Below are 12386 nucleotides of genomic sequence, written 5' to 3'. Positions count from 1 at the left end.
TACATATGTATGTACATAGAGACTGTAGGTGGAGCTTTGCTATATACACATACATATACACATGCATATGCATATGCTATGTGTGCTGAGTTTTTTTTTTATTTTAATTCTCTGTGCACTCTTCGGTTGCTTGTGCCATTTTTTAATTAAATGACAAACCCTTTTCAACAAAACTCTAAATGGGACTAAGCATCACATTTCATTCATCACGTTTCTAATGAGTTGACAAAAAATTTAATTTTATGTTTTTTTTTACAGGGTTGTTGCTATTGTTGGTCTAGCTGCTGGCATTTAGATCATCATTTATTATTGCGCACCTCGAGCTGATTTTGATTTTTGAATTCTCGGCTAACCGAGCAACTTGACAGGCTGCCCTTTAACTCTCACCCCCTCCCTCTCCCTCTCCCTCACCCTATACTCTCTCTTCTTGCTGCATTTGTCAACCCCTTCGCGTGCAGTGTGAAACAAATTTGTTGCCAAAAAAAAGACAACCACATAATGAATTGACTGCATAAATAATAGGCTCAAACTACTTAGGCTAAGCATAGCACACGCACCCAAGACACAGACACACACACACACACACACACACACACACACACATACATATATGCATGCTGCGAAAAGAGCGCACAGGCTACCACATCCCTCTGTAAACTGCATCCCCTTGTGGCAAGGGCCTCAAAGCAGCATTATTCATACATAAAAAGCCAATTAAAAATTTATAATAAACCCCGCGCCAAACTGCAAGCCACCACACCCCGACAGAAAAATTATATAATACAACAAGAATAACGCAAATAAATGAAATGTATATGAGCGCTTGGAATTTTTAAAAATTATTGCTAGCAAAAGTATTTTATTATTTATATATTTTATTAAATTATTGTTATCAACAATTTAATATATTAAGTAATAATGCAATTCAGAGTTTGGCATTTGTTCTGTTGACAATTTAAATAATGATTTGTTTAGACAGTTAAGATAAAAATACGGAGCAAACTGGTATTCTTTATTTTTACTATTTTTGGAATGTTTTAATTTTGTTTGAGCAATATAAGCTCAGTGGGTCGCCAAGCGGCTACAACATTAAAGCCAAAAGCATGTGAGAAAAGGACGTCCACGTAATGGGAAGCTGTGTGGGTGGTGGTTGTGTATGCGTGTGTGTGTGTGTGTGTGGCACACGCATCTAGCACTAAATTAGATGTAAAATAATGAACATTTCAATTAAAATAATTGAAATAATGGAGTGCATGGGCATCATTGCCTAACAGTAACCCCCCGCCAATTGGTGGATTGAGGCCAAGAGATCCTAAGGCTGCAGGCTTCAAGATCCGGCCACTAAGCACTCAATTAAACATTTAAATATATGTACGTATGTATGTATGTATGTAGTTACAGCTTAAACAAAGTGAGTCACTGAGAGCAAGATGAGCCAAGGCTTTTTAATTATAATTAAACATGCAAGCTTGGGTGGTTGATATAGTATGTAGAAAGAAGGTGGTGGGGCGGGGTGTTGGTGTTGCTCTTGCCTTTGCTTTTGCTTGGTATAATCACTTAGCCGCGTGCAGTGCGGCATTTAAAAATTAATTCTACTCAAGTGCGTTTTGGGCCCAAGCACAAGCCCACCATACACGTGGCACACGTGAAAGCTACAAGGTTTATTTATTTTATACTTTTTGTTCTTCTATATATTACCATTAACATTTTTGCGAGCGCAACAAATTGCACGCTAATTGTTTATGTTCAATTAAAAGCACAAAAAAAAACTCACAAACGAAACGAAATGGCATAAAACGATATGAAACGCATGAGCAGCAGCAGCAGCAGCGCGGTCGACGTCTCGCCGCGCTGGAATTTTTTGGGATCTAACGGTGTGCACTTTCCCACAAAGGCAGCGCTTGTAATGCGAATGAGAGAAAGAGTATGAGAGAGCAAGCGACAGCGCACGTGAGTCGCAATGCTTTTTGTTTTGGTTTTGAGCCTTTGCGCAAATAATTGCCTAATTGTCTCTGGTTCAGGGCTTGTCAGTAGCACGCATTGAGCTCATTGTTGTTGTTGTTGTTGCTCTCGCATGCAAATGGCAACGCATATTTCTTACACAAATCCATTTTCATCTATTAATTGGCAGCCCTCTCTCTCTCTATCGTTCCTTTGTGTGTAACTTTTACTCAGCCGCAGCCACAGCTGCTACTCATCGAAGTAACGCTCCCTTTTTACACAATTAAGCGCTTGTGCAAATAAAAAATGAAACCAACGATGTGGTTCTCAGCGCTCTACGTAAATAAATAGAAACAGACAGAACACGCACAAGGTACATATGTATGTATGTATGTACATACTACATATGTATATACATACACATATCTGTATTAATGCTATGCTTATGTATTGCTAAGTCATTTCATTTTCGGCTACAGAAATTTGAATAGCTTAATATCTATTAACCTGTTGAACTCATGTTGAGAGCCTTAAACCTGTGAGATCCTTAAAATAGCCTATACAAATCTAATCTCAAGGTGAACTTAATACATACAATGTATATGTATGTATAAGTGTATACGTACATATGAATATAGCGGGTGTAGAATTATGTATTTGGCTATTTGCACTGAGTGCATAGCTCAAGACACAATCACTCAATCCATTATCACTCACACCGCCTCTGCTTAGTGAGAGGCATTAAAATGTTTGTGAGCATGGCTTCGTTAAATCGACTCTCGCAAGCTCAGCGAAGACAGCGCTCTCTGCGTTGGGCATGAATATGCGTGTATGGTGGACAGCCACATGATACAATAAAATAAGATAGCGGATTGCGCTCTTCGATTTGAGTGAGCTGCTTAGCTTCAGTCGCTCGCTGAAAACGACCAGCACCTCATGCACAGGCAATAGTCAAGCTACATAACTGGGCAGAAATCAGATGATCACACCAATAACTCAGCCAGCAAACAGATATTTAATTGATACTCCTGAATTTGCATATTATATACATATGTATATGTATGTATGTACATATTTACTTAATTATTGCAAACCAATTAACACACGTTTTTCGCACAGTTTGTCTTCCCAACATTCGGATTAGCGCAATTATCTATTTTATCTACGTGTTGTCATATTGATTTCTGATGCGTCTCGTTAGGAACATATTGACGACAGAGGTGCGAAAGGAAATTTATGGGAAGAGACAGAGACGTGTGCTTTGATTCCGTCTAATTGCGTTGCATTGTCTGCGTTGCAGGATATCCAATTTCCAATCAATTATTTATGAACTGTAAAAGGCGCACTTTAAAGTTTCGTACTCAAGTACGAGTGTACGTAGTGCCTGGGGTGCGGGGCTTAGAGGGTTAAGGCAATGGCTACTTTTAAGTAGCATTTGCAAGCCATGATAAATGATATGGTGACGCCTACGCGCGTCAAGGGTTGACGGCGGCAGTTTGTGGTGCGGTGCGCCGCAAACGCCGATCAAAATGCTCGATAAGCGTTGACAACGGCGGGCCGGGCGCAACGTGCAACCATCAGTGGCAGCTACGTGGGTTCTGCGGTTGACACTGCAAACGAATGCAAGTCAAAATTAATTAGAATTTTTCAACACCGCGCACTAGAAAATGGCAAAATTGACCGAAGTTCGGGTGCTCTCAAATGAACAAATTACAATTTACATATCTTACATCCAATAAGTTTTAAATAAATGTCTAAACATTTACATTTGTATATTTTTATTTAACAAGCAATAAATGTTGAATAAATGCCAAAAAAAAAAATTATTATTTATGCTTTTCGTTTTCACGATAGAAATATTTTTTTAAAAATATTTTTACCTACAACTATGGCTGTATTTGATATGCCTAATACCCGAACTTTTATAAAAATTAGCTACCCTCGCCGCTTTCTTATTATTTGGGAATGGGGTCAGGGTAAATATCATAGCACCCAGCGCTAAATTGAAATCAGAACAAAAACAGCAGCAAAGCAAAATAAAAAACTGATCATTAATCATCAAGCCAAAAAGGGTTGACACCCTCGACAGTGTGCCCAAAATACGAAAATGCATAAGTAAAAAAAATACTGCACATAAAGGGTGGTCTAACCGGCGCCAATAGCAACAACAAGCATACCAAAATTAACTTTAGTGCGGCTAAATAAACAAATGTCCATAGTTTCGCTTTTCTGATTTCTTTCATTGAAAATTAAAATATGCTAATCGCCAATTATTTATTGTCTATCATTTATTAATCCATTTAATGGAATCGCAATCTTTTCTTTATTATTATTGAGAAGTTATAAGAAATATTTTACAGATTTTGAATACATTGAACACATCATTATAAGCCCAATTAATTAATGTCCAACATTTTCGCTTGCCAACACAAGAACCTGTTTGGTTACAATAAATATTGCTAAAGGAAATTTGTATGCTACACAGCTGCCGCTCGCACGTATCCCCCAGTAAATTCTCCCCTTCCGTTCTAAATATAGCTTAGTATTTATGCGTTGTACAATTTTAAATAATCACCCCATTGGGAAATTTCCACACAAGTCCAAAAATGTCCAGCAACCAAAACCCTTTCAGTTCTCGCTTACTTTTGGTCTTTCTGGCATTACTTTACTACTATTTGCCTGTGTGTGTGTGTGTGTGTGCAATTGTAACTGTGTGCGTGCGTTTGTTGCTTACACTGATTTATTGCCATTTTCTTGTTCAAACGGTCAAACTCTTTGTTTATAAGCAGCCCAGGGACAAACAAGTGGCCCGTAAAAAACACACAAAAATAAAAGAAAGCTAAAAAGTCAAAATAAAACATTGCCATACCCTCATCTATCACAATTTCTTCGTACTATGCTCTTATATTATTTTGGGCTTAAAAACGCATTATTGTGCCTTTTGGTAATTGAAGTTTTTAGTTTTCATTAGCCAAGCTACACTTTGGGCACAACAACGGTATCATAGGCGACAAGGGACGACACGAGATGCTTGAAAGCGAGAGGTGAGTGGTGAGAGGTGAGAGGGTTGCAAAACCAAACTACGTATTCAACAAACATTTATATTTATTTAAAATTAAGGCATTTATATGGACTGCACAGTTAAGAGCCGTCAGATAATGTTTGTGGATAAGAACTAACTTAATTTTCATTTAAACAGTCATTAAAGGGACTCGGAAATATAAAAATATATCTGCATCCTTTAATATATTTTGCAAGCTACTAGAAAAGCTTTTGTAGAGAAAGATGCAGTTTGAAGGCTTTAGATGCTTCTACATATTATTACTGTGGATTTTACACGTTCGTTTCCAAATTATTTCAAACGGATATTAAAAAGTTTGAAAGGGCTTGCTAGACATGTTGAAATATGTGGAAAACGTGCACAACACACGATTGAATGTTAGCAATCGATACTTATCGCTGAAATATTTTCAATTGTTCGATTTAACAAATGGTAAAATCACTTAACACACCGTTAACACCCACATTAGTTAGACCTGACTGCACGCACACCCGGACACATAGAGAAAGAAAGAGACAGAGCGAGAGAGCGAGAGAGAGTTATATTAGTGTGGGAAATGCATTCATACTATAAATTTCATTTCAATTACGCTTGCTTCTAAATCTACCCTTGTCTCACTCTCACTTTCAGTTGAGCTGGGCGCATCTGATCTTATAATCGAATTAGATGCACAAAAACGTAAAAGTCATTAAAAACGCTGCCGTAAACGATTGCACGCAAATATGTTGCTACCCCATATATGTGTGTGTGTGTGTGTGAGTGTGTGTGAGTGTGTGCATGTTACAACTATGAAATTTTTGGCACACGTGCCGCCGCTGGTCACCCGAGATAAGCAACTAGCGTCGCGTGTGTCCTTTACGTTCGTGTGTATGTGTGTGTGTGTGTGTGTGTGTGTGTGTGTGTGTGTGTGTGCATGTCAACTGCAAGCGTATAAGAGTGAGCGCATTGCGCATTTATGACTTTGAAAATCGGATTGTCAGCAAATGATTTCATCACGATTATAGTTATTATTCATATTATTAGTGTTTGCTTAAAGCACACAACTGACATTTATGCTTTACATTTCTCTTTCACACTCTTTTCTCTGTTCATTATGCTTAGCTCTGTGAATTGGAAAATTGTAGCTTATGTGCGAAAAGACAAACAGATCGAAATCTTAAGCCTATTTCCAGCGTGATATGCATAAGCCTGTCGCACATTTGTGTGCAATTGGAAATAAAAAGGCTTTTGCAGTTAAGTTCAATAATATAAATAATAGGGAAAGAGAAAATATGAATTTAAAAACATGCAAATTGGCAATAAATATATAAGACACATTTCATTCTTTGATTTGTTTTTCAAATACAAAACTAGCCCATTTTTTAATAGAATATTTATCCATACATCTTTATTGTATTAGTAGTGAAAACCTTTCTATTAAATTATTATTTTAATTCATGTTGTCATACTTAACTCAAATCCTACCCTTTATAATCGACTAGCTCTGGAAAGTATGCAACTAACCCAGCACACTAACGCACACACAGGCAGATACAACCTAGGACAACACGCACATGTATAAATGTAAATATCATTCAGAACATAAATATGCATAAGGAATTATACTGTGGGCTCTTCTTACATTTCGCTATTGGTTTTTGGGGGAGGGACCAGGATTAGCAAATAAGAAACCTATGAGGTAATCCATCAATGCCAGTTTGAGCCAAGCATTGAAATTTGAAAGCGACCACTAAACCAAACCAGCGGTCACTTGCACACTGTTTACTTGCAACACACGCTAATCGCTTCCCACGAACGTTTGTGCGTGAAGTTCAATATGTAAAAATTTTTCGCCGCCGTTATTAATCCGAAAATTAGAAGCATTCAATGATATCAGGATCGCAACGACCTGAACCCCATATCACACACTAACACTAACGCATACACTTCAGGGCTGACTGGTGCTGACAAACGAGCCGCCCGACGTCGCTGATGCTGATGCTGATGCTGAGGCTGAAGTGCACCATGTGCAGCCGTACTACAAATCACAGCACTCACACACACATATACACACATGCACACATACACATGGCATATATTTGCGTCGACTATAAAAGGGCAAACTGCTTAATCTTAATCCCACCACCAGTTGTTAGAGTAGCCAGTACAGTGGTGCAATCCCTATGAAAAATGAATCTATTTTCACTCACTATATTGAGTATGTCTAGCGAATTGTTTATAAACTTAGACCGAGTTTAGAGTTTTCAAAAATTATATATAAAAAATTATTATTATAATAAACGAACTAAAAAATAAGAAGAGATATTATGTGTTGAATTTGGATTTTACAACTCTGACTATATAATTGACTACTCCAGTCTTGCACTATTTTGAAATTGCTCATATAATTAAGTTTAAAACACAGAATACTACTGTGCGCCGCCCGAGTCACATTACCCATATTGGCTGTGACACGTCAACTTTAGCGAGACATCGAGCAGCAAACAAAGTATGATACAACCAATGTAAAAAACAAAAGCAAGAAAAATATGTTTAATTCAATGTGAAATGGAATGTATGTATGTGTGTGTGTATTAAAAGTGTATTAGCGCTGGGCGCAGAGCACACAGCCAGGCGGCTGTCAAAAGCAGCAACGCATACTGCGCTTAGGTCATTTGAATGGAGATGGCAGCGTGCGCCCTTTCCCTCTCCCTTTCCCTTTCCCTTTTGGCCACGATTCTAAATGCGCTTGGATAAAATTGCACGCAGCCAAGCAGAAAAAATGCGTCGACCGCAGCAGCAGCAGCAGCAGCAATGACAGCGACAGCGACAGCGACAGAGACATTGAGAGCGACAGCAGGCAGAGGCTCAATTCGAGTGTAAAAACGTTTGCGGAGGGAAGAAGTCGCGACCGTTTGACATTTTCGTGTGCATAATTAAATTACGCAATGGGTAAAATGAGCAAGTTGACTACACAGAGAGAGAGAGAGAGAGATCTCGCGTGTTGGGGACGCACACACTTACACACAATGGCACATGTATAGCCAAAAGCAGAGACATCAATCACATGTGCTAGAAAATCACTTTGAATATACACAATGAAAATAAATTTCCAAAAAAGAGTTATAAGTTTATAGTTTATAGAAAAGGTTGCTCATATTCAAAAACTGTTAAGTTTTATTATTATCTTTAGCTTTGGTACTCACCTGGAAGCTCGCAGGATTAAGCTCGATATTTATGTTATTCGGCTCCATGACGAGACCGAGACTTTGTAAATTGCATGCCTGCGGCATTTGCATCGTGGGTGAGGGCACCTTAAGCAGCGCCACGGTGCAATCTATGCTGCTGGCGCTCACCGTTGCCGTTGCTGGCAATGTTTCCGGCATCTTGTTCTACACTTGACTTCAACAGTGGTTGTTGTTCCTGCAGCACAGTGCCGCCAAATGAACTCTGCAATGATTTGGTAGAAGTGGAAAATTGATGAGTAATTTTTAGGTTTCATTCGTAATTATGAATCATCGAAATATATTAAGTTAAAACTAAGCATATGTATAAATTATCCCAGGCAAAATACATACATGCGTAACATTGGGGATTAATCTTGAAATCAAAATATTTTATGTTGGCTTTACAAAACCAATGATTTTTCAAACAATTTTGTATATGTAAAAAACATGCACTTATATCTAATTAAAAAAAAAACTCCCATTAATAACACCTTATATAGAAATGTTCTCTTTTAAATGCAACAGTTTTATTTGAAGTTTCCTGTTTTGGTATAAGTTTGCAGTCACTTATGCCTACAATTAAATGTCAGTTAACATATATTCAATATATGTATAGTAGCACTATTAATGTCTTGAGTTCACACGTAAAAAAATCACAAACTATGGTTGCTTCATAAATAATGGTAAAAAAAAGTTTATATTCATAATAATAATTATATAATATCCAAAATGTTGCTAGGAGTGTGAGTGACACAAGTTCTTCAAGGCGACAGACGGCGGCGTATCTCGGCACAGAGCTCAGCCAACGGCACGGTAGACTCTTGACGCGTAGTCACCTCGCGCAGCTTAACCAAGCCCTTGGACAACTCATCATCACCCAAAACAATGGCCAATGGTACTTGATGCTCCTCGCAGTGCTGCAGCTGCGCTAAAAGCTTAGGATTGAGCTTAAAAGAATGCTCTGCCTAAAAGTATAAGCAATATATAGTTAAAATATATATATTAATGTCTAGTTAAGGCAACTTGCCTTAATGCCCGCTGCCCAGAGCTGATTGAGCACACGCAATCGCTGCTCATGCAGACCCTTGTGGGCGGAGGCTACAAACACTTCCACATCGTTGGTGCGCAGCTTGGTTTTATTGGCTAGAGCACGCGATTCCAGCACAGAGAAAATACGTTCGACGCCGATAGAGACGCCCACACAGGGCACAGCTTTGCCACGCGGATCAAACATGCCCACCAGATTATCATAACGTCCTCCACCTGCCACAGAGCCCACAGTACCGCCAGCCTCGGACGTTGCTGGTTCGCCATTCTGTGCTGTTTTCGCTGCTGAGGGTCCTTGCTCTTGTTCGCCTTTCAGCACGCCCTCATAGATCACACCCGTATAGTAGTCCAAGCCACGTGCTAAGCTCAAATCAAAGCTTATGCGATGATCCAAATTAAAGAGCGCGCAGTATTTAAGCAGCAGCTGCATGCCTTCCAATCCTTTCACAGCATTGGGCACCGCCTTTAGCTTTTCATCTGACAGCAATCGCTCTACGAGCTCAGCGCCGCCACTTAGACGCACATATTCCCCAATTTTGTCAGCAGTGACGCCATCTAGTCCTTTCTCGTCGACCATTTCCTTGCGCACATCTTCCCAAGGTGACTGCAAAGACAATAGGCAATCAATTTATTATTTATTTATGCAGGTCAGCTCACCTTATCCAGCTTATCAACCGCTGAGCATATCGCACGGAAATTACTCGCGGGCACACCGCATGCCTCAAACATGCCGTCCAGCAACTGTCGGTGATTTAGCTTAATCACATAGTCGCCTATATCCAGCGTATCTAGCACCTCTGCGACAATCTTGACACACTCTGCATCCGCCAGCATAGGATCATGTGTGCCGGCTATGTCGAAGTCACATTGATAAAACTCACGATAGCGACCACGTGTCATCGCTGGATTGTCGCGCCGATAGACTTTGGCTATGTGGTAGCGTTTAATGCTGGAGATCTTGTTCATGGCCAGATAACGTGCTAACGGCACAGTTAAGTCATAGCGCATCGACAGAATTTCGCCGCCTTGATCTTTAAGATCGTAGATCAGCTTTGAGTCCTCGCCATATTTGCCCGTAAGCACTTCCTGCAGAAAAAGATGTAAATTATTATAAATTGTAGTGTACCAATGATAGTGTGTCTAAGCTCAAGTTAGTCCTCAAAGCAATAGACTATCTGCCAACGCTCACCTTCAGCTCAAACACCGGCGTATCAATAGCTTCACCGCCATGACGCTTAAACACCTGCACAATCTTGTCCAGCACGCTCTGACGCAACGTCATCTGCTGTGGCGCATAGTCACGTGTACCCTTGGGCGTCTTCAGAGTGAACTTCTGATTGGCTGGTGCTGCATCGCCTCCGAGCTTGGCTTTAAGCGCCAGCAGGCGGGAAACCTCATCGTCAATCTATAAAAACAAAATAGTAGAAATCATTTCAGCTTATGCAGATTCTATTGGCTATTTGTACTGTGCACTTATATGCTAACCTTATGCACTTCTTGTTGTTGCTGTTGTTGCTGTTCATGCAATTGTTGCTCTTGTGCTTTTAATTGTTGTCCAACGATTGTTGTTATCGCGCGCTTGCTTCGACGGCACTGAAACGCAGCACTGCAGCACCACTGGCGGCCAATTGAACGCAACATTTCTTTCTCAGTCTTGTTTTTGTTTAATTGCTAAATATTTATGTTGTTATAAGCAACAACTCTCTCTCTCTCTCTCTCTTTCTTTCTCGCTCTTTTTTAACGCTTTTTTAAGCCTAATAAACAACAACAACAATAAACAAAAGCAATTATATTGTGCTAAGCGTGTTTTTGTAACTAGATTAATAAAATTAATCAAAAGCAAGGAGTGTGTTGATGTATGATGGCGTGTAGGTAAAAATATATATGTATGTACACACATACATATACAAAAACGATTAACTATTAAACTGCACTAAATGTTTGCGTTCTATTGACCGCCGAAATTGTACTTTTAACTTGAAAACTCTTTAACAAAACACTGACACTTTTCTTATGCACTGCGAAAATCTGAAATAGTTTTACGCGTTCAAAAATCCTCGAGGATCAATTGTTACAACGTTTAAAATGTATGCAAAATATTAGTTTTGAGTACATATGATAACGATGTGACAACATTGAAATTTACTACATACACACATATGCATAATAAAAACAGCTGATCCGCATAGGGACAGGATGCAATGAGCGCTTTAAAGCGCACACACACATTAACATTAAATCAAATCAAGAACGCATAGACTCATGCACGCTCAAATATGTATTTATGTAGATATTTACAGCCAAGGTTTTACTTTTTTAATGTTTAATTGTTGCTAATCCGGTTCCGCACATTGTGCCTCTGGGCTTGAACAGATGTTGGCATCGGTGCTGCCCTGTATTGTATTTAAAGTCTAAATCTAGCTATTATGTCCGCTGGCGGCAGCACTGATTGACCGCAAGAAAATAAAATAATACAAAAATAAAGTAAAAGTATGTTCATAGATGGCGTAGCGCGCTCACTGTTCAAGCTGTGTTCAGACACTTGTATCTACATACATACGAACATGCAATCTAATTATGTACGACGAAATAACAAATGCATTACTAATTGTTGCCAACACAGCAATGAGCGCGAATCTTTTGTAGTTGTTTCTTCACAAGCCAATCCATGAATACATGTGAATGTACATACACACACATGCGTAAGTGATAAATACACAAGTTGCACACAAAAATAAAAAGTAAAAGTAAAGGCATTGAAGGCACCAGCTGTTGAGTAGCCTTTATGCACACATTGCCACAAAGAGCTGCACGTGTGTGTGCCTTTTGCCTGTGCATGCACATACACACGCATACAAACACAGAATAGATGCACTGACCTTTTCTTTGGTTTCCTTAGCAGCTTTCAATTGACGCACGAGATCGCCTTGCACTTTAATTTGTTCCAAAATTTGTTCACGCGTATCACTCATATTCAATGAATTTCAACAGATAGTTAAGTTATTATACACCACGTCTTAGTTTCAACAAATTTAAGGTTAAACTAAATGTTTATATGTTAGTTTTGCATAGATTTTTAGCAGTGCGACCATATGCGCTAAACGCGAACACTCTACAGTGTTGCTTCACAG

The 12386-nt window shown here is 39.1% G+C and overlaps 2 protein-coding genes across 3 annotated transcripts in view; both read right to left on the bottom strand.

The window, feature by feature from the left end:
* Positions 1-12153, bottom strand: part of LOC108606279 (LIM/homeobox protein Lhx1) — a 41490-nt gene extending 29337 nt beyond the window's left edge. The window contains exons 1-2 of the mRNA XM_017996260.2: positions 12135-12153; positions 8188-8431 (exon numbers count right to left, since the gene is read on the bottom strand). Coding sequence (XP_017851749.1) covers positions 8188-8367 — 180 coding nt within the window. The 5' untranslated portion in view covers positions 8368-8431; positions 12135-12153. The remainder of the gene's footprint in view (positions 1-8187; positions 8432-12134) is intronic.
* On the bottom strand, positions 8949-12335 carry LOC108606278 (histidine--tRNA ligase, cytoplasmic). Of its 2 annotated transcripts, none has more exons than XM_017996259.1 (5): positions 12135-12335; positions 10445-10660; positions 9913-10341; positions 9236-9859; positions 8949-9173 (listed from the first exon to the last, which is right to left on the bottom strand). In XM_017996259.1, exons 1-5 carry the CDS (start codon positions 12225-12227, stop codon positions 8970-8972), a joined length of 1566 nt encoding a protein of 521 aa, XP_017851748.1. In that variant the 5' UTR covers positions 12228-12335; the 3' UTR covers positions 8949-8969. The 2 variants fall into 2 exon arrangements, with proteins under 2 accessions (XP_017851748.1, XP_017851747.1); XM_017996258.1 differs by lacking the exon at positions 12135-12335 and adding an exon at positions 10741-10931.
* Positions 12336-12386: the final 51 nt, after the last annotated feature.

Source organism: Drosophila busckii, chromosome X (assembly GCF_011750605.1).
Source record: "Drosophila busckii strain San Diego stock center, stock number 13000-0081.31 chromosome X, ASM1175060v1, whole genome shotgun sequence".
Taxonomy (NCBI): domain Eukaryota; kingdom Metazoa; phylum Arthropoda; class Insecta; order Diptera; family Drosophilidae; genus Drosophila; species Drosophila busckii.
The sequence above is the reverse complement of the archived record's forward strand: the minus strand, read 5'-3'. Positions and strand labels throughout refer to the sequence as shown.